This window comes from Spea bombifrons, chromosome 10, assembly GCF_027358695.1.
Source record: "Spea bombifrons isolate aSpeBom1 chromosome 10, aSpeBom1.2.pri, whole genome shotgun sequence".
Classification (NCBI taxonomy): Eukaryota; Metazoa; Chordata; class Amphibia; order Anura; family Pelobatidae; genus Spea; species Spea bombifrons.
In genome coordinates this window covers 18929761-18957275 of record NC_071096.1, presented here as the reverse complement: position 1 = coordinate 18957275, position 27515 = coordinate 18929761, and the positions used below count along the sequence as shown (strand labels likewise).

Genomic DNA, 27515 nt, shown 5'->3' with positions numbered 1-27515 from the left:
GCTCACCTGCTTTATATGTGTTGCTGTATAACTTGCTTTTCGGGTGTTTATAAGGGAAGCACCTTGAGTGTGGTATAGAGCATCTTTTTTGTGCATTAGGGCTTATACTTGTATTTATTATGGTTTCTTTTTTTCTGTTGAGTTGAATTGGTGAGCCAGCACAGCAGAAGCATCCAGAGGCTGCATCACCACCTCAGGCTTCTTTGGGTCAGCTGTAGAGGAGGTTTGACTTGGCATGGATCTAGCTTCCTAGGCAGTTCAGCAGCCATATCTGCTCAGGAACACAGAGGACTTGTCAGGGACTGGATCCATACAGACGACAGAGCGCCCAAAGATGGTGTTCAGGAGATAACGCGCAGTAGCAGAGTTGGACAGACCCTGGAGAGTGCACCCTGGAGAGTGCACCTAGGGTTGTGTGGCCACATACCAGGGCCCTGACATAGCAGCAGATGTTGTCCAGAACAAAACAAAGTGATATCCTGCCGGCATCCTGGAGCAGGCATGAGACATAGCTCTACAGACAAATGCGCAGGATGCTGCAGGCTGGGAGTAACCAGAGTAACAGCAGAAACATAGCAATCAAGGCGGACAAAGCGAGCAAGGGGAACAGAGCAAAGAGCAGGGAGACTGAGCAAGAAACATAGCCAGACAAGACATACGTGGTACAGGACACAAGGCAAGGAACACAGGGAATGGAGTGAGGAGCCAAGACCCCAGTTAAGATAGGATATCTTAACTGGAACATGGGGAGAGGAGAGAGGAACCAAGATCCTCAGATGATTCAGGGAAAAGAGGGCAAATGTACATAAAATATAGACACACAAAGATACATAAAGCTAGCCTAGGACTATATAACAATTGGACATTTAGTCACATCTTATGGCCATAGTATGCTTAGCCCACCACTATGCCAAAGTACTCCAATATTCGGTAGGTTCTAGCACTAAACCCTGCCTACTGAATCACTAATAAACTGAAGCTAACTATTAAATCTAAACACATAACCGAGACAAAAATAACAAACGGGTGCCCCACATCTTATAAAGGAAACAGAAGCTGAAGCTAAGAGCAGGACTGAAACAAAGGATCAGAAGTAAATTTACCATTTAGAAAGAGCTTAACTTTTAATGAAACAAACGAAAACAAAGCAAAGAGCTCTGAACTTTCATTTTGAAGTGTTTCGGTTCTTTCACTCTCACTCATGCTGTCTCACACTTTCATTCACTCTCTCTGAAGCTCTCCCTGAATGCCTCCCTACCTTCTTCTCCCACCGCTTCCTTGCCCGTCTCCTTGCCGTGGAGCTTGCTTCTTCTTGTTGGTCTGTCTTCTTTTTTCGTCTGCTTCTCCATGAACATGGCCTCCAAGTGAACTTCCGCAAAAGGAGGGCGCCTTCAATATACTGTATGTTCCTGAGCTTTCCCTTACAGACATCACTCCTGACGTACCTTCCCTCACAGGCATCACTCCTGACGTACCTTCCCCTAGCACAGGGTCGTCCAACATGCGGCCCGCGGGCCAAATGGGGCCCACGAGACCACGAGGTGCGGCCCGCGTAAGATCGGCAGCCAGGGCAACCGATCTTACGGGGGCCGCACCTTGAGCCCTGCTACAACGAGAGCCCTGCTACTTACCTGTGGGAGGGTCTTTTGTACTGCACAGAGGAAGCGGAACCCAACATCACATGACTCTGCTCCAGTCCTGCTTCCTCTGTTCAGTACCAGAGAACACAGAGGGAGACCACGCCCCCTGCTGAAGTCTGTGAGAGGCATCGAGGAGCTGCAGTGCAGGTAAGGGGGTGGGGAGGGTGTTTGAATGAGTATGTGTGATTGAGGGAATGAATCTGTGAATGAATGAGTATATGAATGAAGGAGTGTGTGTGTGATAGCTGGATGTGTAAGTGCTGGAACCTAGGCATGATGGGACTGTGATTGCTGTTAGCAATCACACTCCTATCATGCCAAGTCAGCCAGCACATGATGAAACATGGCTAGCTGCCCCCCTTGTGTACTGATGCTGCCAGCAGTATGGGGTCTGCACATCACTTACAGCCACCCTGTACCAGCATGTACTGGCTGACTTGGGATGATAGGAGTGTGATTGCTAACAGCAATCACAGTCCCATCATGCCTAGGTTCTAGCATTTACTGGTTGGATGTGTAAGTGCTGGAACCTAGGCATGATGGGACTGTGATTGCTGTTAGCAATCACACTCTTATCATGCCAAGTCAGTCAGTACATGCTGAAACCTAGCTAGCTGCCCCCCTTGTGTATTGATGCTGCCAGCAGTATGGGGTCTGCACATCACTTACAGCCACCCTGTACCAGCATGTACTGGCTGACTTGGCATGATAGGAGTGTGATTGCTAACAGCAATCACAGCAAACACAGTCCCATCATGCCCAGGTACCAGCATTTACTTGTTGCCTGGGTATGGTAGGAGTGTGATTGCCGTTAGCAATCGCACTCCTGTCATGCCAAGTCATGTTGCTAATTTTTTTTGTCCAATTGTGGTGCGTTACCTACTTTTATTAAAAATGTGAGTTTTTCTTATTATTTTTAAAGGTGGGGGGTCATTTTCGGTTTTGGCTAAGTGAACCGTGAATGTTTTGGTCCAGAATTTTCAATTCGGTGTATCCCTAGAATAAATAGAACTATTTCATTTTTAATTATCCTGAATTTGTAGTCACAACACTTTCTAGGCCCAGAAATCAGTGAGAGGAAAAGTAAAGGTTTTGCGTCATTTACTTTATTTTAATCTGCATATTTTATTAAAGGCCATATTTTCTCACAGTGAAAAATGAGTGCGGCCCGCGCACGTACACAATTATGATGAAGTGGCCCACTGCAAAAAAAACTTGGACACCCCTGCCCTAGCAACTCAACTCAGACTGTTTAATGTCCTCCCACAACTCACAACCCCGGATCAATGTTATATATGTCTAATTCATCACATGATGTGATTTAACCTTGCAATTAACCACTTGGTAACCTCCCTTCTATCCACAATTTGTTTTTATTTTCTCCTCTTCAATCACCTCACTTACTCTTATGCCCCCCCCATTGCCTCTAGATTGTAGGCTTACAGGCAGGACCCTCTACCTCATGTTTGTCTACTTTTGTCTGTAACGTCCCTTCTTATGCTCTGTATCAAAGCGCTGCATAAATTGTTGATACTATATAAATAAATGCTAAAAATAATAACGTTGTACAATGTATAGTCAGCACCTGAAGGAGCCTGCATTATATCTTAGTTTAATATTTAACGTTTTCTAGTGACAATTTTAATTAACAGTATTATACAAGTCATCATGTAATATGCCTCTTCTCTTTTTCCTGAACTAAGAATGGCAGCAGGAGAATTATCTTGTGGGTCATGAGTTTATCAGAATCCCTAAAAGGGAGACACTTGCTCAACTTTCTCTTGCCATCTAAACTTCTGTTCCTAGAAACAACAAGCTACTCATATGCCATTGAATGGATGTGCAGTTGGGACAACCACTCCAGACATGACAGTCCAGATCTCGGACTGTTATCTTTACACTCTTTAATTTCACTGATAAAAAGGAAATTCCTGCTGGCTTAAAGTCACCTGGCCACCTACCAAGGCCAAAAATTGCTCGTATTCCAGGACTCCTCAACGTTTTCCCAGCTCTTCATAAGGAAGATGAAATTTGCCCTTCTTTTCCTTGCCAGACTAAGGGTCATCCACAGAGAACAACATTTAAATAAACATTAAAATTATTGACTGTCCTGGGCTGTCACTTTGTTGTGGTAACGTCTGTTTTCCCCCCTGCAACGACAATACTTCCTAGTTGTGAGGTATCTAAATAATGTACCTATTCATTTTTATTATAGAGGCACTTGAAGAGTTTTGGATAAGAGCTGAATAAACTGGCTTGCCAGAATACACGTATGCACTTGGCAAAAGCACTATTATGTTCAATGCTACTTATTGTAATTTTAACTCAATTTTGTCCCCCTGTTGCTATTATAGCTGCTTTAGTGTACCAAAGCTAGACAAAACCCTTCCTCTGGTGAATCATTTTATACCCTGATGGAGGTGTCTGCCTTATACCTATCTACCTATAGCAAAGCATTTCCTTGGCAGCACTGCTTGTGTACATTCCTGCAGAGTATCTAATTACAGATTAGAGGGCTAGTGGTCACTCTATGTAACCCCCCACACACACACACAGACACACACACATTGGTCACTTTCTTGGTGTTCATTAGTCCTATTGGTTCCATTTTGTGCCTTATAATTGGTTCCAGTAGCATACCTAAAGGGGGGCGCCACCAGGTGGCATCGGATCCACACCCCTCCGGAGGTGGACTATAATGGTCGCCTCTAGAGATCAAAAACCTCCATGTAACCAGCTTAAAATAAGTCTGCCCTCCGTTCCTGCTCCCTCGGTTTTGATGTCATATCCCGGCGCACAAAACAGATTCATGTATACATAATTTCACGTACACATGAGAGGACGAAGAAGGAAGGCTGCTCAGTGTAATAGAAAGATAACAGCTTATAGAAGAATATTCGTTTGTGTAACATAGTAGGCTATGTGACTATATATAAGACACTGGTTCAACAATTCTTCAGTTTTTTTTTCATTTAATTAATAAAAAAAAGACAATGCCTTCTAAAAATAAAAAAGTCATACAAAAGAGGGAGGGCCTTCTCTGTCACACATAAAACTTGATATGCATCCATCAGAAGGGAACCTGTAACCCTGACAGCCCGTGTCGTTGGACTTCCACCAGAAAGGTGTGTGGAGCCATACCTTCCTGTCATGGAATTGCACATCACTTCTTCTGGGGGGTGCTCAGCTTTTGCATTCCTTGAATCTTCTCCAGCAATCCAGCAATAAAGGCCTGTGGGAAAGAGGTATAAAAACAATTTGTTGTACCACTATCTTCCTTTGCAACACATATGCCTCCATTTCTCCAATCCCACATAGTATACTTTGATTAAAGAAAAATCTCATGTGCTGATATATACAGCAACTATCATATTATACTTTGTACATTACCATCTCACTTGTCCTACAGTTTACAACACAAGTACAGTTACACACATAGATCTATTCCACACAACCTCCTACTTAGGGCTGCAACAACTAATCGATAAAATCGATAATGAAAATAGTTGCCAACGAATTTCATTATCGATTAGAAATGATTAGAAAATGAGTTTTTTTTTCAGAGCAAACGCTCTGAAAAATACCCCTCATTATATACCGTATTTGCTCGATTATAAGACGAGGTTTTTTTCCAGAACAAATGCTCTGAAAAATACCCCTCGTCTTCTAATCAGACCTCAAATAGAGGTCTGATTAGGAGACTAAGATCCAGATCCCCCGCACCGCTGCAGGGGACCTGGATCCTCCTGTCTCACCCCCCCCATCATACACACACTTACCGGTGCTTCCTGCTGTTTTGCCGGGGCAGTGGGTTGACGTCTACGCGATCCGCGTAGACAATGTCCGCTGCAGCCGGAAGGAGGTGTGGCTAGCAGCGGGTGTTGTCTGCGTCCGTCGCGTAGACCTTCCCCGACTGTCAGAGATCAGAGTTCCCCGCACCGGTGCGGGGAACTCTGATCTCTGACAGCCTGGGAAAGTATACGCGACGGACGCATACAAACCTCCGCTGCCAACTCCACCTCCTTCCGGCTGCAGCGGAAGGCGACGTCAACCCGCTGCCCCGGCTGGAAGCACCGGTAAGAGAGGGCTGAGAGGGGAGAGAGGGGAGAGAGGGGTGAGAGAGGGGGAAGGGGGGTGAGAGAGGGGGGAGAGAGAGAGAGAGAGAGTGTGTGTGTTAGTTAAATGGGGGTATAGGGTGTGTGTGTGTGTGTGTTAAATGGGGGCATAGGGCATTTCTGGAGTGGCGTTAAGGGGGCATTTAATAGAGCACTCTGCCTCCTGAAATGCCTTATACCTCCCTATATGCCACTCTGCCCCATAATATGCCTTTTAACCCCCTAAATGCCAGAGTGGCATATAGGGGTATAAGGCATTTCTGGAGGCAGAGTGCTCTATACAATGCCTTTTAACTCCCTTAATGCCACTCTGCCTCCTGAAATGCCTTATACCTCCCTATATGCCACTCTACCCCATAATATGCATTTTAACCCCTAAATGCCAGAATGGGATATAGGGGTATAAGGCATTTCTGGAGGCAGAGTGGCACATAGGGGGTCAAAAGGCATACCATGGGGCACAGTGGCATATAGAGGGTTAAAAGGCATATCATGGGCCACAGTGCCATATTGGAGTGGCAAGCCTGGGGGCAGATGTGCGTAACTGGGGGACAGGTTGGAAAATACAAGAAATAAAAAAAATATTTTTCTCAATCATAGCTTTTATTAAAAAAAATTGTTTACATGAATTAACATTTACTGGTAAAACTTTTTTCCTTTGGGGTCGTCTTATATTGAGGCTTTTTCTTTTTTTCCTAAGTTAATATTCAGATTTTGGGGGGTCGTCTTATAATCGAGCAAATACGGTAATCCGTTTCAGTGACTCACAGCAGCAGTTCCTACTTACCAGTCCCTCCCTGTAATTACTGTGACAACTGGCCCCGCCCCTTCCTTCTTCCAGAACCACATGGCTGTGACACTCATCTAACCAAGTATAATATTAATATTTGGGCTGCTGGAAGTTAGGGGAGGTGGGGGTTAATTTAGGGGCAGTTATGGTTAATGGGGTGTTTAGGGTTAATTTAGGGGCAGCTATGGTTAACGGGGTGTTTAGGGTTAATTTAGGAGCAGCTGTGGTTAATGGGGTGTTTAGGGTTAATTTTAGGCAGTTCTGGTTAATGGTGTGTTTAGGGTTAGTTTAGGGTTAATTTAGGGGATGCTGTGGTTAATGGGGTGTTTAGGGTTAATTTAGGGGCAGTTATGGTTAATGGGGTGTTTAGGGTTAGTTTAATGAGGACTGAGGGTTAATTTAATTAATTTAATAACGTTAACTTAAGGTGCAGTTAGAGATAAAGGGGGGGGCAAACTAAGGGGAATCTAAATCCTGGGGGCAGTGAAGTACTTATTTATAAAAGTATGGTGTCAGTGCGATGCGAACGGGTCTGTGACTCTATGAGGGGACTAAGGTATCTGGGGGGTATAAGGCATATCAGGGGAGGACGGAGTGACATATCTGGGGGTATAAGGCATATACGGTATATAAGGCATATGTGGGGAGGACGGAGTGGTGTATCAGGGAGTATAAGGCATATCTGGGGCCACAGTGGCATATCTGGGGGTAGAGTGGAGTGGCATATCTGGAGGTAGAGTGGAGTGGCATATGTGGGGAGGGCAGCGTGGCATGTCTGGGAGGCAGTGTGGCATGTCTGGGGAGGATGGAGTGGTGTATTAGGGGGTATAAGGCGTTTCAGGCACAGTGGCATATGTGGGAGGCAGCGCGGAGTGGCATACGTGGGAGGCAGCGTGGCATACGTGGGAGGCAGCCTGGGCTCAAATGTGCATAAATTGGGTGGGGTTGGTTGGGAAATAAAGAAATGCATTTTAGCAAAGTTTTTTTTATTCTGCTGTTTGTATTTAACATCATTTGTTTATTAAATTATTTTAATAAATGAAAAATTTACATTCATTTTTTTTATCTGATTAATCGAAAAAATAATCGGCCAACTAATAGATTATGAAAATAATCGTTAGTTGCAGCCCTATTATTTATTTTAAATAAATGAAAAATTTACATTCATTTTTTTTATCCTAATAATCAAAAAAATAATCGGCCAACTAATCGATTATGAAAATAATAGCTAGTTGCAGCCCTACTCCTACTCAATCTATTCCCCGTGGTGCCAAACAGACACGTGTACAGAAATAACTAAGAAAACTGTTTTATTACATTCCCTGATTGCCACACATGACCATGCTTAGACGCAACCAGACAACAAAGTTCCCGATTCTACTGGGACTACTAATGTAAAATAGTAAAAAACTCAGAGTTGTGCTCTACTAAGTACAGTTCAGCTGAAGGTTTAAGGTTTGCTGGAGCAACTTTAATGGAAACTGGTTAGTATGACATTCTAAACGTAGATGCGTGTGGGGCATGGAATGAGTTTGTATATGTGAGTGTGTAGGTGTATAAGTGTCAGTATATTTAAGTGCGTGTGCTTGACATTGTAGAAATAGACCCGCAAGGATGTAGTTATAAGTGTGTATTATATACCACTCAGGGGCGGGCTGCCGTAAATCTAAACAAAAACGGCCGTGCGCTAAAGTGGTTGCACGACACACAGGGACTTCTTAAATGCAGGACAAAAGCCCGCAGCAACGTGATCACTTCTGCAGGGGCCCTGCTGCTTCCCTTGTTCCGCCCAAGGGAAGCAGGAACCCAGCGGAGTCACGTGAATTTATGTCACATGACCCTGCTTCCCCTGGGGGCGATACAAGAGAAGTGGTTCGCACAGAGTGCGAACAACACAGAGGAAAGCAGCAGCCCTGCGGAAGTCTGCGAGCGGCACAGAGAGCTCTGCAGTTCAGGTAAGGGGGTGGGGGAGTTTGTTTGAGCAAGTATGCGTATGTATCTGTGAATGCGTGAATGAAAATATGAATGAGTGAATGAATGTGAAAAAGTAAATGAATGTGTGTGTGATAGCATGGATCTGTAAGTGGGGTGAAATCATTGCACAGGGAGCCTGTTTGAGGCTAGGATGCCACAGGCAGGCTTTTTGGAGGCAAATCCTATGCAATCAGGATACCAGTGCCGACATGATACTAAAGGGGGGCACTACACAAGAGTGTGGGGGCATTAGGGGGACCACATCGGCCATGTTTTGTTTTCCAGGATACATACAGCCTTTACATATTGCTGACCAGCCCAGATGAAATGCTGCCCTGCACTACGGCGAATGCATAGACTCATGGAAGAAACCAACTACAACAAGTATTTATATAGCGCTTTTCTCCCGGTGGGACTCAAAAGCACTTTACAGGTATATGCATATGAGAAAGAGAGTGAATTACCTGAAGAATTGGGAGAAAAGATGTTTTTTTTTTAAGGTCTCTAAAGATGGGGCTTCTCTGATTGATAGTGGCAGAGAGTTCCAGAATGTGGGAGCAGCATGACAGAATGCATTGAAGCCGGATTTTGTGCGCACTTTGGGTAATGAGAAGAGACATATGTGTGGATCGGAGGGGGCGAGCAGGGATGTAGGGTGTTAATAGATCTTTCAGGTAACAGGGTCCCTGGCCCTTTAGGGCTTTAAATGACAACACACCTATCTTAAAGTGAATTCTCCGTTTGATAGGATGCCAATGGAGAGACCATAATATGGCAAGAGCGGGGTTGATTTGTTAATAGTCTGGCTGCTGCGTTCTGAGCCAACTGCAGTTTGCGAAGTTCTTTTTCTGGGAGGCCTACATACAGTGCATTGCAATAATCCAGACGAGATGTCACAAATGCATGGATTATGGTGGCAGTATCCTCTGGTGAGATTAGGTGCTTTATCCTGGCTATATTTCTCAGGTGGAAGAAGGCAGATTTTGTTGCAGCGGAGATTTGATGTTTAAGTGACAAACCACTGTCAAGGAGTACTCCTAGATTTTGCACTTCACTTGACCTGAGTAGCTCTGAACCCCCGAATTCCATGCCAGTTGTATTAGTATTTCCTAGGATCGGCACAGTTATCCTTTGTCCTCTGATCAACAGGACTTCTGTTTTATCATGATTTACCTTTAACCAGCTAGCTTGCATCCATTCTAAGAGATCTGCTAAGCATCTGTTGAAAAGAGAAGTTGGATCCTTAGTTCCTGGTGTAAAGGAAAGGTAGAGCTGCGTGTCATCTGCATAGCAGTGGTATCTTAATCCATGTTGTCTGATGATGTCCCCCAGTGGCAGCATGTATATGGCAAATAGAATGGATCCCTGTGCTACTCCACGGGTTAGTGGTGTGGGAGCTGAGGAACACATTCCTGATGACGCCCTTAGTGACCTGTTTGTGAGGAAAGATTTAAACCATGTTAGAACTGTATCTCCCAGTCCGCGTAGGTGCCAGCCGCTCAATAAGAATCTTATGATCAATGGTGTCAAATGCTGCTGACAGATCTAGAAGAATGATCACCCTTGTCTCTTGCCATCAAGAGGTCATTCAGAACACGAACCAGGGCAGTTTCAGTGCTATGACATTTTCTGAAGCCCGATTGGAAAGAATCAAATATATTATTACTTGACAGATGGGCCTCTAGTTGCATTAGCACACATTTTTCAATAATTTTCCCAAAAAAGGGAGGTTGGAGACGGGCCTATAGTTTGTTAAGCATTCTGGGTCTAAGGAAGGCTTTTTTAGAAGAGATTTCACAATTGCTTCAGTAGGTCTGGAGTTCAGAAAACATTGGACTATTTTTGTAAAAACTGGGCCTACTGTTTCTGAGCATGCAGGGAGGAGATATGTAGGTGCAGGATCTAAGTCACAGGTGGTTGCCCGCAGGTTTTGTGAGATTGAGATGATTTCTTCCTTGTCCAGAATGTTAAAACTTGTCCAAAGGGTGGGGGAATTTAAACCCCTGTTTTTGTACCTCTGTAATGCCTTTGGCTGTCCTTTTGCAATAGAGGTCCGGATGGAAGCTATCTTATCTGAAAAGTAGGCTGCAAAATCTTCACATTTGGACTGTGTGAGATTTGTGGAGGTATGCACGCAAGATGGCTTGCAGAGCCTTTCTATGGTGCGAAAGAGCTGGGCCGGTCTGTTGTGTGCAAGGCTGATTTCACAAGACAGGAATGCAGATTTTTTCTTAGTTATTGTGAGTTGGTAGTCGGTAATGTGCTCGGTTAAGGAACGCTTATCATCCTGGTTGTGTGTTTTACGCCACCTTCTTTCAAGCTTACAGCCTTTTTTCTTCAGCATTCTGATGGTGTCGTCAAACCATGAAGGTTCAATGCGAAGCGGAGCAAGGCTGTTCAAGGTATCGCTCACTCTCTTATTATACTGTTGGACTAATAAGTTGGGGTCTTTGCAGGTGCCCAGTAATTCTGTCGAGGTTTGATAAAAAGATTGGTGAAGTCAAACCCTTTAATGAGCAACGTTTGGCTAGCCTTGGAGGGGGGAGTTTGGTTAGCTCTCCTTTCACAGTGGAGATGCTGGCAGCTATGCATTCAAAATGGAGAGTGTCCTAGGATTTAAAGAGGATTTGATGCAGATTGCCACTCCTCCACCCTTGCGGTCTAGTCTAGGACAGTGGTGCACTGAATAATTGCTTGGGACTGCTGCTTCCAAGATGGGGCCTGCAGTTTCATCCAGCCAAGTTTCAGTAACGCAAGCAAGATCTACTGATTCAATAAGATTGGCAATGGTAGCAGACTTGGTTTTTATTTATTTATTTTTTCATTGATCTGGCATTGCATAGGAGGCCTCTGATGGGGCTGGCTGCAGAGTCCAGATTTTCTTGCAGATTTATAGCAGCATGCTTTGAGATGGGAATTAGGCAGCGACTATTGGTCTAGCTTTTTGCACCTGCTGTTTCCGACTCTGGACCACTGCGATTCAGTAGGTCTCTCTCTGTGAAGGCAGGTCCTTGGGTGATGGGTCATTTGTGGGGGAATATTTAAGTCTCCGAAATTTAGCACCTCCCCGACAGCCCCTGATAGTTTTCCGAAGGATGCCAAGTGATTTAAGCCAGGTATGTAGGTTACAATGGATCTTTGCAGGCTGTGGAGGGCAGAGTGAATGCAGAAAGTTTGGCGAGTAGGATATCATGGCAATGAGGGGGTTAATGTTCTATTGATCAGTCTCTGGGGGGTTGTTAGTTGCATGCATTGGAATCCAGGATAGGTGTTAAATCAAAGCAGCAGGAGTTGTGAAAGGGCTTTGAAGATTTGAATGCAAATGCAGATAGACAAATGGTGGCTGTAGAACTAAAACTAAAATATAACAGGGCTTGTGAGGGATGTTGTAATTCTCTGAGGAATCTGTATAATTCCAATGTATATCCTCTGTGTATAGTGGAATATTTGAATTAAATTTATAGGTAACACTGGGGCTCTATTTATAGGTAAACAGGATGGAAACTCTGGGTGATTAAAAGTGGGGTTTCAAGAAGATTGGCAGGATTTCACAGTACCTTGCTTGTAACTTGTCAGTTCAGCTTCTGTGAGGGGCTTTTGGGACTCAGGGCTGCAAATTAAATCCACTTTGTATCTCTGAGTTACATTGCAATCTGTTAAAAGTGAGGGTGTCCATAAGTGCGGCCAGTCTAGAAGATGTAGAGTCCATGGATAGTGCAGAGATTTTGAAGCCAGGGTGGGAGGAAAGTTAGAATGTTTTGGTGAAGATTAGGAGCAGTGAAAGGTGAGGCAGCCATCTTGGGCACCTCAGGTATGCCATGGGGTCGGAATATGGAGTCAAGGAAGAGGGTGGCTGTTCTTTTGGCAGTAGGGAGCCCTTTGGTTGGGATGAAGTGGGCCATTTTTGTCAGCCGATCGACCACGACCATGATTGTGTTGTATCCTTGTGAGTCTGGGAGGTCCACGATGAAATCGACCGTGAGATGGCTCCATGGTTGGGATGGAATAGGCAAGGGTTGTAACAAACCTGCCATTCTGGAGGTAGCGGTCTTGGCACGGTTGCAAATGGCACAGGAATTTACCTATGTCCTGACATCGTGGGGAAGAGAGGACCACCAGAAATGGCGTTGAATGTTATGCGTGAATAAAAGGCCACTGGATGTAGGAGTCCTGTGTCACATTCTCTTTGTGATAGCACGGCCCCGGTTGCTATGTTAGATGCATCCACTTCGAGGAAGAAGGGTCTTTTGGGATCTGGCAAATGGAGAATGGGAGCCGGTGTGAACCGATGTTTAAGGGTGTTGAACGCCTTTTGGGCTTCTGATGACCAACACCATTTGACGTCCTTTTTAGTGAGATGAGTCGATGGCTGGATTGTCTGTGAGAAGTTCCGGATGAATTTCCGGTACAAATTGGCAAACCCCAGAAAGCGCTGTACTTGTTTCTTATTTTGTGGTATCGGCCATGAGAGGATTGCCTCTACCTTGCGAGGATCCATTTCAACCTTGCCAGGTCTGATTATGAAACCCAAAAACTCCACACAATCAGTTTCAAAAAAATGCACTTTTCGATCTTTGCGTATAAGTGGTGTTGTTGTAACCTTTTCAAGACCTGTCATATGAAGACGGTGGGTATGTAGGTCAGGGGAGAAGATGAGGATGTCATCCAAGTACACCACTACGTACTGATCGAGGAGGTCCCTGAAGATGTCGTTAAGAAAACGCTGGAAAGAAGCAGGGGTATTGCACAGTCCATAAGGCATGAACAAATATTCGTAGTGTCCATATCGGGATCGGAACGCAGTCTTCCACTCGTCGTCTTGGCATATTCGAAGCAGATTATAGGCACCTCTGAGGTCTAGCTTGGTGTAGACGGTTGCTGTTTGGAGGCGTTCCAGGAGTTCAGGAATGAGTGGCAGAGGATATTTATTTGTGATGGTGATGTGATTCATTTCTCTGTAATCCACACATGGACGTATACTGCCATCCTTTTTTCCCACGAAAAAGATGCCGGCACCTGCTGGGGACGTAGAGGATCTGATGAAGCCTTTCTTTAGATTTTCAAGGATGTATTCTTTTAAGATGTGTACCGTATTTATCGGCGTATAACACGCACTTTTATATCTAAAAAAATAAGTTTAAACCCTACCTGCGTATTATACGCCGATAACTTTCTGTGCTGCACGATCTGCAGCCGCGTCTCCCGCACTTCCGGTTCCGGCGAGGGTGCGTGTTATACGCCGGTGTGTGTAATACGCCGGTAAGTATGGTAATTATTTTTCTGCCAGTGGGTATATTTTGCCATAGGGTATAGGTGCCCCAGGCAGGAGATCTATAGGACAGTCGTATGGTCTATGTGGTGGCAAGGTCTCTACCCCTTTTTGTCGAACACTTTGGGTAGCATGATCTCGTCCTTTTTCATATTCATTTCTAATATGGAGTGTATGAAACCAGTCGGTAGTTGTCCTCTATGATGGTTACAGACGGATGAGGAGAAGATTAAGGTGCCTGTTGACCAGGTAATGGTTGGATCATGGAGGCGCAAACAGGGTATCCCAAGGATAACAGGGAATAGAGGTGAGGGAACCAGATCAAACGTGAGCAGTTCTGTATGCCTCCCTATGGAGACATGGATAGGTGCGGTTTGTTTAGTGAGGGGACCCGTTTGCAAAAATGACCCATCTATGACTTGTATGCGCAAAGGATTTATTTTATCATGCACAGGGATGGACAAGGCATTTGCTATGTGGACGTCGAGGAAACAGCCGCAGGACCCGGAGTCGATCATAGCTTGACATTCATAGGTGTTCTTATTCCACTGCAAGGAAAGAGGAACAGATAAGGGTGGTGATATGGCGGTCAGAGTGGATGGCATGATAGCAAAGTCATCGGGCTTACCCCTGTTTCTCGCCTTTCTAGGGCAGGATTCAACGTTGTTTCGACAATTACCGCAGTAGAGACAAAGATTCTCTTGCCTTCTGCGTTGTAATTCAGCTGGCGGCAGCCTTCCTTGAACCAGACCAACTTGCATTGGTCTGGACTGGAGAATGAGAAGCAGAAGGAGAGTAAGCAGCCGAGGAATATCTAGGTGGTGCAGTAGATGTTGCGGCTTTTTCTTGGCGTCGTTCCCTAAGACGTCGGTCTAGCTGGATCGCTTGTTGGATAAAGGACTCCAATGATTCCGGAATTCCAAAATGAGCGAAGTCGTCTTTCAAGGGTTCAGACAACACTAAACGAAACTGGTTGATCAATCCATGTTCATTCCAGCGTGTGTCAACAGCATACCGTTTGAAGTCAGTGATGTAGTCTTCCGTGGGTTGACGACCCTGGTGTAAAGCCCTGATAACAGACTGAGCGGTTTCTTGCCGATGCGGGTCATCATACATGGAGGACATGACCGTAACAAAGGAGTGCCAGGTCAAGACACAGGGATCATTGCTGCGTAGGAGGTCGTGGGCCCAGTCCTGTGGTGGTCCCAGATAGGAGGACAATGACAGTGCGGACTTTTACGGCATCAGAATGGTATGTGCGAGGTTTCAGTTCAAACAGAACTTCACATGCCATAATAAAAGTCCGGTATTTGGTTCTTTCACCCGTGAAACGTTCTGGCAAAGGCACCTGTGGTTCTGGGTTGGTTGTCAGTTCCTCAAGTGGGGTTGCAAGATTAACCTGATTCTATACACCTGGGAATATTGCAGACTGTGCCTTTAAGAAGAGGATTTGTATGCGCGCGCACGCCACTAGAGGGCGTGCGAGAGACTGAACGTGTTCTCCGTCTCTGTTGGGACGGCCCTGCAGTTGTGTTCTGGCCGTCCTGAAGATCACAACGCCGGGAAGAAGATCGTGCCACCGTCAATGCCAGGGAGTGAGCAGGTCTGCCACGTCGGACCCCTCTTCGTGCGTTGCCATATCGGCGGCGTGGGTCAGAAGGAGGACGCGGCGTGGGACCAAGGTGAGTACTGCGTCGGGGACCTGACAAAAACGCGCTCCTGAATTTGTAGTCACTTCATAGGACAAACTTTCTAGGCCCAGAAATCAATCAGGGGAAAAGTAAAGGTTTTGTGTTATTTACGCCATTTCAATCCTTTTAACCCCTTAACGACCTTTGCCGGTTCATGGAAAAACGGTCACTTAATGACCTTTGACGGTCCTGAACCGTCAAAAAATGAAATAAGCTTAGAAAGTGATCAACGATCACTTTCTTCGCTTAAACGGCGTTACTGTAATGATGTCGAGGCATTCAGCAAGGCCGAGATCGGCATCGGGGGCCATGTCTGGCCCCTCCCTGGGGCGTCAACAGCCGGGCGGGCGCCCGTTTTAAAAGCGTTTAAAATGGTGTCGCTGGAATGCCTCGATCAAGAGGCATCCAGCGACACCAAACACTTACCTCTGTGTAAAGATGAAAGAGTTCGCTAGACGGCCTCCAGACCCTCTAGAGAACTCTGGCTCTACTTGCAGGTTGAATACAGGTACTGCATTCAACCATGCAAGTCAATGGAGCCCAGCTTTCTAATCACAATGTGATTAGTAAAATATTCAAAAAATAATGAAAAAAAAAAAAAATGTGCTAACATTTAAAAATAATTATGCAGTGATGTCACTAGATGAACCATCCAGTACCAGCAAAATGTGTAAAAAAAAATATAAAAAAAAGTATTAAAAAAATAAAAGTTTATTATTTTGAGCAAGTGCTAAAATTTCTCAAAAATCTCAACAAAGAGTTAAAATAAAAGCACTTCAAATACCCAAGGGGTGTCTAATATAAAAAAAAATGGCTGATGGGGTAAATTGGAGTGGCCGAGCTCAAAGATAGGGCATAGGTACAGACTGACCAAAATGGAGAAAAAAAGCGCACTTCCCAAATGTGGCTTTTTAAATCTCAAACAGCACAACAAACCCATGCATGTCGGGTATCACTGCGCTCAGGAGATGTTCCTGAACACACATTGGGGTGTTGTTTGACAGTGACATATACCAGAACCTGTATATCTATAACTAAAGTACAATTTGTGTGAAAAAACAAAAAAATTACTATTACAAAGTTTGACAAAGTGTGGTTGTATAATTGGTGCATGGAAAGGGTTAAAATAACAGCATTTGGAATACCCTGGTGTGTCTAGTTTTCAAAAATATATGGTTTGAATGGGTTAAATTGAGTTAACCGGCTTCAAAGGTGTTCCAAAGAGGAGATGGAGGCAGACTGACCAGATTTGTTAAAAAAGGTTTGGAAATCATAAAACGCTGCTTGTACTTATTGCCCTATAACTTACAAAAAACAGCAAAAAAAACATAAAAACATTGGGTATTTCTAAACTCAGGACAAGTAGTAGAATCTATTTAGCTAGTTTTTTTACTTGCTTTTTTAGGCGAGTAAAAGATTTTTCAAATAAAAGTCATAAAATTTGTTTTTTTTTCAATTTTTCCACCATGTTTTTTTATAGTAAATAAGATGATACGATCAAAATGGTATCTGAAGAAAGCCCATCTTGTCCTGAAAAAAGCAATATATAACTTATGTGGGTACACTAAATGGGTGAGGAGAAAATTACAGCTGAACACATGCACCACAAAAGTATTAAAACAGCCTCGGTCCCACAGGGTACAAAAAGAAAAAACGAGCCCGGTCCTTAAGGGGTTAAAAAGGATTAGCGGCACTAAATTGTGGCTTTAGGCGTCCCGTATAAGATGACTTTTAGCGTACTGATGTAATGTGATGGGATTGAAAGTACATTACATCAATATGCGTTAGAAAATCAGGAAAAGATGGGCATGGATAGTAGGCTGATTCGGTGGCGCAATGGGCCACTTGACTAGACTTGCCCCCAGGCCTTAGGCTGCCAGCCCTCCCCCGCTAGTAGTTAAATCTTCCCTACAAAGTTATACCAGTGTACTATACACAGGTCAGAATACATTTAAGACCCTCTGTACAGACCCTACCCCAATGCATACCTTATCTTTACAACACAACTCCCTATGCTGATCCCATATATGTCATTAGGCAGCTATTTTTAAACATCTCTTGTGATAATTGCTTTTATACTAGGCTCACGGTAATATACCATAGATGCTTACCTCTTTTGGTTTATAACAGTCTGCGAGCAGTTCCTAGAAATGAAGAAAACTAAAGGTTAGACATCCAAAAACCATATTAAAAGAAAATAAAAACAACTTAACCAATTCCCTACCTTCACTCTCTCCTTTCTTTCCTGATCTGTCTCCATGTCCAGCAATTCATCCACATCTATTTCCAGTTCTGGAATTTCTTCTTCCTATGTAGAGATATTCTGTATGAATTCATAAACACACAAACTGACATTCACACATCAGCAGCTCAGAGACTGCTTATCTCTATGTACAGTGACGATTGAGATAATGGATTCTTTAGGTCAATGGCATTAATAGTTTGTTGTGCAACACTTGGATATACATATATTTCTATTATACCAATTCTACATAGTGTAAAAATATGTAAGACCACAAACATAGCCTTTTACAGGAACATAAGATATGAAATGCAAATTGCCACCAATAATTTCTGTTACAGCGTTGCCATTATCCATACCAGTATATTATATCTTATGCTTATATTACCAACTATTAGTGTGATTACATTCATTTATTACCATTGCCTATACTCCCATGTTTTTTGTTTCAACAGCAATGGCAAAAATAGGCACTACTAACTGGTTTCCTGTCTTAGGGTTTAGGTAACAACAACAACTAATCAATACATTTTAAAAAAAAAAAAAAAACCAACGATAATGAACATCGTTTTATAATCCAACCTCAAATAGAGGTCTGATTATAAGACTAAGATCCAGATCACCCGCAGCGCTGCAGGGGACCTGGATCCTCCTCTGTGGCAGCTGAAGAAAGTCTGTGCTGCCTCCCACTTCCGCCATGGCTTCCATGACGGAGCGCTGGCGTGACATGACCTTCCTGTGCTCCGTCAAACAAGAAGGCAATTAGAGAAATGCCATTGTGATAGCGGTAAAAGTGTTGTGTGCACATAGTACAATGACACGTTAATTTAAATGTTACGTTTTTTTATTCTGCTGTGTGTATTTAACACCCAGTTTGTTCATTAAATTCTTTTAACCCTGTAAGGACAAGGCTGTTTTTTACTTTTTGTACCCTTTGGGAACAAGGCTGTTTTAACACTTTTGCGGTGCTCGTGTTTAGATGTAATTTTCTCCTCACTCTTTTAGTGTACCCACACAACTTATATACTGATTTCTTCATATACCAGTTTTTGATCATATCGAATTTAAAAAAAAAAAAACAACAAAAAAAACTAATTAAATGATGACAAATTGAGGGGAAAAAAACAATTTTCTGACTTTTACTCATCCAAAAAAGCTAATGAAAAAAACTGCTAAATAGATTCTACTATTTGTCCACCCAATGTTTTTTTATGTTTTTTGCATGTTATTGGGCAATAAGTACAAGTACCGTTTTGCTATTTCCCAAATTGTTCCCAAATCTGGTAATTCTTACCCCATGTACCATTTTGGGTATCTTTGAAGCTGGCCAAAGCAATTTACCCCATCAAGCCATATATTTTTAAAACTAGACACCTCAGGGTATTTCAAATGCTGGTATTTTAACCCTTTCCATGCACTAATTCTACTACCACTCTTTGTCAAACTTTGTGGTAGTAATTTACTTTGTGTTTTTTTAATCACAAAAATTGTGCTTCAGGTATGGATTTACAGCTCCTGGTGTCTGTCGTCACTTTCAAACAAGACCCCAATATGTGTTCAGCAACATCTCCCGAGTACAGTGATACCCCCCATGCATGGGTTTGTCTGTTGTTTTGGAGGTAAAATGCCATATTTAGGAAGTGTGCATTTTTTAACTTGGAAATTTTACATCTGGTCCTACTGCCCCCATGTCCTAATACATCCATCTTTGAAGCCGGCTAATTCAAATTTACCCAATCAAACCATATATTTTTCCATGCATGAGATTCTACCACCAGCCTTTGCCAAAGTTTGTTTTTTTTTTTTGTTTTTTTTTTAAACACACGAATTGTACTTGAGGTACAAATTTATAGCTCCAGGTATACATCACTTTCAAACAACACCCCAATATGTGTTCAGCAGCATCTCCCGAGTAAATAATACATCGTTAGTTGCAGCCCTACTAGAATCATCTACAATATACACCCCTTTTCAATATACACTTTGTAAATTACGTACAAACACTGAAAAAAAGACTCACTCCTACTTGTATTGTCATGTGTGTGCAATTCTGGTATTTATCCAGAGGCCTGGTCCCAATTGCACCATGGTAGGCTAGAATAACTCCCTTGGGGCTTTCTGTAACCTGTAGATTTAGTTGGATGTGGCTGTACTGTGCATGGCAATAGAAGATTCTCTGGGTCACACCTATCACAAACCATGTCTGTGTGTTGTGAAGATCCTAATGCCTATGCATCATACTTTAATTAAGCTTGAGCAATAATAACATGAATAAAAGAAACAGATCACTCAGGTTGCCATAGCGACTAGAAACCACATTCAGGCGCAAAGGTTTTTGCAGGATAGGAGGATAAAAACTGGCTAGGGCTGCCATTGTGAATTCGCCACCCTATGCTTTCCTGCACGTTATGTAACTCGGCGAGCAGTCTCAGAGCACCCACCTCACTATCCTCTGTGCAGTAAACCAAATGTATTGAACCTGTCTTATACTATTTCAGAACGGCTCTCTTACATGTACACATCATTGTTAAATCATCAGATGGTGAAAAAAAAAACACACACATGGCAGGCTCCGAACTGAGGTTTTCTAAGACCTCACACAACACACTTATTTAAACTTTAAAGAAGGCATCAGGGCCTAAAATTGGTGTGTGTCGTCAAGAGTCTTGCAGTTAGAGCATAAAAGCAAGCACACCATGGCAAGCCAAAAAGGCACAGTCATAATGATGTGTCGTCTATGAACACTTTTGTATCAACGCCTGGGAGGCGGATACTCAGCGGTCATGTGATGTCACATGACTCCATGCTCACAGCGCAGCATGTGGTGCTAAGAGGGATGTATGGCTGTATGCAATTTAGCGGAAAATCAGGGCCGGCCTTAGGGGTGTGTGACCTGTGCATGGCATGGCAGCAGGGGCGCCTGCCCGGGACTTCAATTAAAACATCAGGTTTATTATTTAACATCCTCCTGTCATGATTAACTCATATAATGTAGTGGATGCATGGAAGGGTAACCCACCAGAGGTGGTTAGTTTCTTTGTTTCAGCACTCAATGAGTTAATCTGAGGTTGATTTAATGTGTTTCTTTGTCAATGCCCTCTGTATCTGTTCTGGCTAGAGGTGTCATCTTCCCAAAGGACCCCTGTGGTGATTCATGGCCTAACTGATAAGGATCCTTAGTTATAGGAATTCCATTCCTATCTTAAGTGGGGGGTTTCCATCACCTTTACCCCACCATAACTTATTGGCACATCAAAGATGGGACCCGATTCTGGGGATGGTGTCATATAATCAGTCATGTGGTCAGAGGGGCGTTTGCTTGCAAAAGTCTGATTTAGGGACAATGCAGCGACCTCAAAGCAGCATCATAAGAAACCATCTGGACTTAAGGAGTTCCCACAGGCCTACTTATTGGAGAAACTCGTGAGTGAGGGTCCTGTGTTTAAGTCCCATTGTTTTTAAGAACTGTTTGCTGTTTTACTTTTATTTTGTATGTCTTGTTTTTGTAATTCTGGCACTGTGTAATCTTTGTATTTTTGTTATTAAAATATTCGAAATCCAAGTCTGTCTTCGGGCTCTAGTATCGATATCCACAAACCCTAAGAGAGGATAACACGTTACCATATTGTTATTAAGTTTTACAGGATATATATGTATGTTGTTTGCCCGGGGTGGGTTGATATATATATATATATATAGAGATAAAGGTTCTAATTCGGATTTCTCACGAATCCGGTATCAAAATCGTGAGTGGTGGCAGACTACCTGGGGGGATACAGGCAGGATTTGGGGGTTAATTTGGTGTAACTTATGCCTTGTTAAGGGGTCAAGTTAGTAAATCCAGAGGCCTGGTGCTATTAACCCCTTCATGCCCACGCCCTCCACCCAGTCACGGCTTGGCAAGTAGTCCTGACCATGACACCTCCATGAAGTTTTCAGCAACTGCTCGGCACCCCTCACTCTCCTTGACTCCTTCACGGTGCCAGCATTTCATGCTGAGCGTCGGACTATGTCATTCCGGCGCTCAGCTGTGAATAGCGCACCTCATCAGGGCGGGAAGACGGACGCCTCCCGCTCCCACCGCAGGACGTCAACAAGGTAAGTAAGGATAATGAGAAGTAGGGAGAGGGGGTAGATAGTGAGAAAGGGCAGAGGTGGGAAGGCAGTAAGGGGGAGAGGGGTTAGATAGTGAGAAAGGGGGAGGGGGTAGATAGTGAGAAAGGGGGGGAGGGGGTAGATAGTGAGATGGGGCAGAAAAGAAAGGGAGGGGTAGATAGGGAGAGGGGGTAGTGTGAATGCGTACAAGAATGAATTAATTAATGTGTGGATGAATTGCTTGAATGATTTGTGAGACTGCATTAATGCATATGTGTAAATGATTTGTGTGAATGAGTGAGTAACTGTGTAAGTGTTTGTGTCTATCATGGATGTTTAAGCGATTTGGGGAAATGCAAACAGCCCACCCTTCATGTGCCATCTTTGCCGACAAAGATGTCTTACACTAGGCTGTTAGTTGGGGGCTGTAATAGGTGTGTAATCTGGGTGCTGATCAGGTTCTATGTGGGCAATGTGGACACCAGGGCTGGCTTTGGGGTGTGCAACCTGTGATCTATGCCTGTAATTTATTGGGTTATCTATATTTTTAATGCTGACTTTATATGTGAATTCCAATTGATTTATACCGGCAAAGCTGGGTGTGTGTTATTTGTATATCTGATTCTGTTTATTTGATCTATACCTTCGACGCTGAAATAACACGTGATTTTCAATTGATCTATACCTGCAAAGCTTGGTTTTTGTGTTGATTCTGTGGCTCGATACCTGATATGCTATGTTTCCATACATCATTTATGCATAACTGCAAATATAAGGTTTGTATGTGATCTATACATGCAAGTGTTGTTTATATGTGTTTGATCTATAGTTCACAGGGAGGAAGGAAAGGGGAGGTATGGCTCTCAAAGTCATGGTCAGGGTGAGAAAGGGGGGGGCTGCACAGACTCTCAGTCTTCCTCTAATCTGCAGTCAGTGTGGCAATTTTCTTTTTGGTGTGGTAGTGAAGGGAGTGATTGCATACTAGGGAGCGTGGAGCAGGGCCCAAGGAAATGCTTTCTGGGGTCCAATTTTTTCAATATTTAAAAAAATGTTTTTGTTACAGCAGATTAGCTGTTTTTTCCTTGTATTTAATGTATATTATTGTTTCCAATATATTACTGTACTTGTTTGCACTTGCACATACACTATCTTTAATGAAAGCTAGTTGTTTGTTACAAGATGTTTTTCCTTTCTTGGGATGGGTGCACCAGAGGAGTAGTCCGCACAGGGCGGCAGAACACTTAAGGCCGGTTCTGAATACCATGTGCTAATTTGACGCGTTTGAGGGTATTTCAGTGTGGCCAAAAGCGATCAGTATGATTGATTGAGTGGTCAGTGGGTTTAACCCCTTCAGGACCGTTTCCCCCCCCACACTAGGTACGCGCTAAAAGACCAGAGCCATTTTTTGTTTTTGCTATGTCTTTCTTCAACTGTAATTTCTCTTTTCTCATTTAGTGCACCCATACAAATCATATTGTTTTCTTCAGCACAAGTAGGACTTTCATTTGAAACAATATTAAGCGGCGTAGCACATTGTTTTGTTTGAAATAAACTTGAAAAAGTCAGGAAAAATGAAAAAAAGAAAAACCCTCATTTTTTAAACAGTTTTGTATACATATAAATTGTACACACGTTAAACCAATGGGAAAAAAAATATCCAAGATATATTCATTAAACTTTTCCTGATTTGGAAACCACCCTATATGGCCAGGATTTTCATTTATTTTGACCAGTATAACTGCAATAGTTGTCACAGATACTGATTACCCCCCCAAAAATTATATGTTTATGACTAGTAGATAAGTCAAGGTGTTCAGCTAGGGCAAAGCTCGACAAATCCCAGACGCCAGGTCGCCATGGTGACTGATAATTTTGTCCTAGCGCCTAGGTGCTTGTGTGCCAAACCGGTGGCCGTAACACATCTTCAGCAAAATGCCGAAATAAAAAAAAAAAACGGCGGAAAATAATCCCCTCTTACTGTGAAAGCAGCATCTCTTGTGCTGGCCACAGCAACCAGAGGAGTCACATGAATGCATCTCATGTGTCACATGACTTCCATTCCTCCTCCCAGTGGGCGGGACAAGAGAAGTTCGTGCAGAGAGACAAGCAGCAGGGCCCCTATGGAGGTCTGCATGTCAGAGATCTGCAGTGCAGGTAAGGGGGTGAAGGAGGGTGTATGAATGAGTATATGAATGAGTGTGTGATAGTATGGTTGTGTAAGTGGGGGGAGGAGCATGGCACAGGGGGCTCTAAGTGATGTGTATTGATGCTGCACACGGGGGGCAGCAAGCCAGGTTTCCGCATGTACTCCTATCATGCCAAGTCAGCCGGTACATGCTGGAACCTGGGTATGTCTAGGCAGGACTGTGATTCCTGTTAATCATATCTACATATATTGTTATTGATTTTTTTTTTTTTTTTTTACAGTTTTGGTGTTTTATTTTTTTCTCTTTCGGTTTTGGCCAAGTGAATCCTGAATTTTCCGTTTCAGTCCAGAATTTTCATTTCGGTGCATTCCTAGCTGCATCTGAAGTAGGGCTGCAACAACTAATCGATGAAATTGATAAAAATCAATAATGAAAGTCATTGTCAACGATTTTCATTGTGGATTAGTCGAATGATAGATGTGTTGTTAAGCTGACGGCTGACTTTTCTGCTACTTGGAGCAAGTGCAATGTGCATTGCTGGGTCAAGGTGATGGGGCAAAGCGCGAGACTGAGGGCTGGGGGCAAAGCGCGAGACTGAGGGCTGGGGGCAAAGCGCGAGACTGAGGGCTGGGGGCAAAGCGCGAGACTGAGGGCTGGGGGCAAAGCGCGAGACTGAGGGCTGGGGGCAAAGCGCGAGACTGAGGGCTGGGGGCAAAGCGCGAGACTGAGGGCTGGGGGGAAAGCGCGAGACTGAGGGCTGGGGGGAAAAAAAAAGTCCTGCCTCCTAACTTTTTTAGCTGGCGCCTAGATTTAAAACAAATTTGTCAAGCCCTGAACTAGGGTCATTTTGACACTTTTCAAGCAGGCATTTTTCCACCAATTGATGTCCAATTTTGAGGTATTTTTACATTTTTGTGGGGTTTTTTTTGCATATGTTGCAATGTTGCGTTAGATTTCATATTAGATTTTGCATAGAATATGTGCAACTACAGAAAAAACACCACATTTTGTTCACCAACATCCCTCACATGCATGGCTCATGCATTTTTGAGGAAGCTATGAGGCTAAAACTGGAACATGCACATTTCAGTTTTCAATTTTCTAATTTTCAGAAATTGATTTGATAGGCCCATATCCCATTTGGGACATTTTGGAAGCCCCCCCACAATTAAAATTATCCCATAGTATATGTTTACGAGCAGTAGACAAGTCAAAGTGTTCAACTAGGGTAATTTTTGATCAATAATCAGTGACTTCAAATGTCACTGACAAGTGATCAGGTAATAATTACGTATTTTTTTAAATTAATATTCCCCTCCCCCCAATTACCCTTGTGGGGACAAATGTTAACCCCTGCAATACCACAATTGTGTCATAAACATCAGGCATTGAAGGAGTTAATGCTGCACTGTTGCTCTCATGGAGCGATCAGGCAGCAGGGGAGGGTTGGGGCTGGTCTCCACACTCATGTGGAGACCAAAGAACCTTCTCCCCTTGGATGCAATTGCTGGTCTTTAGACCAGGGATTGCAGTGAGGAATCTCTTTGATCACTCCTGTAGGCTTCCATGCCTACAGGAGTAACCAAAGGGCTTGTGGAGGCTTGTTTTTGCTGTTGCTGGTCTGCCTGGCAGAACACCAGCAGCAGAACCACGTACAAAACGGGTATTAACCCCTAAAATACCACGATCGCAGCATTGAAGGGGTTAACGCTGCACTGTCGCTCTCATGGAGCGATCAGGCAGCAGGGGGATGCAGCATCAGCGTGGGGACCCGATCAACACACAACCCCTTCACGTTTTCAGCCTACAGAATCACTCTATGGGAGTGATCAAAGGCTCGGGGGGCTGTGCTGTCTTCCCAGAGACCTGGGCAGACAGCAGCAGCAGCGCCCCCGCGATCACCACGATTGTGGCGATGTGGGGGCATTTTTTTGGGATGAAGTACCTGGTACGTCCCGGTCTGCAGGGAATGTAGACAGGAAGTACCAGGTACGTCACCGGTACGAAAGGGGTTAATTTTGTCACAATGAGTGTGTGTAAGTGGGACTATGAGCAGTCAGTTTTAGTCTCATGAAATGGTCCCGCTATTGAACCCCCCAATACCATTTGGTAACCCCAAGGGTGAATTTCATTCTGCAAGCCATACCGAATTACATGCCCGGGCCAGTTCAATATTTTTTTTTTTTTTTTTTTTTAGGAAGGAAGTAATGTGAGAAAAGACTCATTGAAACAACTAAAAGGATGTGAGCAACAGGAGTTAATACGCCAGCTGTTTGATATGCAGTTACTATGTATCATACATAGTTATTGGGAATTTTAGTATAAAGTATTAGCATGTTATAAAACAGGTGTTACCTGGAAACCCAGAATTAAAGGGTAGATCTAAACCCACTAATCTAATTATTAGCAATACCCTGCAGAGAATGACTTTTTCCTCCTTTACAGTGAATATCATCACTCTACGGCTGCTGGATTCCACGCACGACACCGGCGTAACACAACTACATGTAAAGGGTGCTCACACTTTCTGCACATGTCTCGCACCCCACCCCCTCTGAACTTCCTCAATCACATGTTGATGACAGGTGTCCTCAGCTGTTCCTGTGACTCTAGATGGCATCATCTGTGGACCCTGCCAGAGCTCATCTGTCGGGAATGGGGCAACTAGGCTCTAATCAAATAACTGTTTCGCTGCACCAAGTATTTCGGGTAGCAACATATTAAATTATTAGGTAGTAAACCTAGCAATGACAATATAAGGAATAGGCCCCCATTGTTCTAATCCAAATTTCCTCATGGGTAGTCATGTTCCGATGGCACTACAGAGAGGGCAGTAAAAGCCTCCAGAAAGGACAAGTCACGTATACTGCCCAGCGAATTTATTGCAACATCAGGCGTTACTGGGTTAGAACTCCCATCACAACGAACGAGGCTTTAAACAATGGCAGCTCCAACCCACAGTGGTCGGGGATGGGAAAAGCTGATTGCCATAGCATGGTATAAACTATCATTAATTGCCCTCACCTGACAGTCATACAGCCCAATTAGCTGATCCAGGATCCATTCCTCCAGTCGCAGTCTCTTCCTTAACTCCTTGCGATCATATTTGACTGTTACTTTGCCTTGATGCCGTCTCTCCGGCTCCTCTGCACTCTCACTCGGAGACTGGAAGTACACCCGGGGGGAAGTGGGGTGTGGACTGGAGCCGGGGCTACTGAGAGCTGCCATCGGGCAACAACGTCAGTCTCGGGGTTATTGATAAGCGGAAAGCTAACTCGGTATAACTCGGAAGATAGCTGGAGTTGGAGAAAAAGTCGAAACCAGCAGTCTGTAATTCCAAGACCTCAAGCGACAGTCTCTGTTTGAAAGAAAGAATAGGAAAACCAGAAAAATAGTTATATAGCCATGTGGGTCTTTTAAAAAGAGACAGTCATGGGTTTAGTTAGACTCCAGTGACCGATCCATCACACGTCTTTTGTGTTTCTTTATGAGAAATCACTCTTCGTCGGGAGTTTCTTTGGTGTACACGAGCTGTTTAGTTGACTTTTCCCA

At 43.8% G+C, this 27515-nt stretch overlaps 1 protein-coding gene and 1 long non-coding RNA gene across 2 annotated transcripts; both read right to left on the bottom strand.

Annotated features, from left to right (window-relative positions):
• Window positions 1-2730: 2730 nt before the first annotated feature.
• LOC128467414 (uncharacterized) lies at window positions 2731-4105 on the bottom strand. The gene is made up of 2 exons (XR_008345720.1): window positions 3932-4105; window positions 2731-3633 (listed from the first exon to the last, which is right to left on the bottom strand). It is a non-coding gene; the product is annotated as an uncharacterized LOC128467414 (long non-coding RNA).
• A 375-nt stretch (window positions 4106-4480) lies between these two features.
• Window positions 4481-27515, bottom strand: PPP1R14B (protein phosphatase 1 regulatory inhibitor subunit 14B). The gene is made up of 4 exons (XM_053449050.1): window positions 26988-27515; window positions 17704-17787; window positions 17591-17623; window positions 4481-4872 (listed from the first exon to the last, which is right to left on the bottom strand). The coding sequence occupies exons 1-4, from the start codon at window positions 27189-27191 to the stop codon at window positions 4804-4806; spliced, it is 390 nt and encodes a 129-aa protein (XP_053305025.1). The 5' UTR covers window positions 27192-27515; the 3' UTR covers window positions 4481-4803.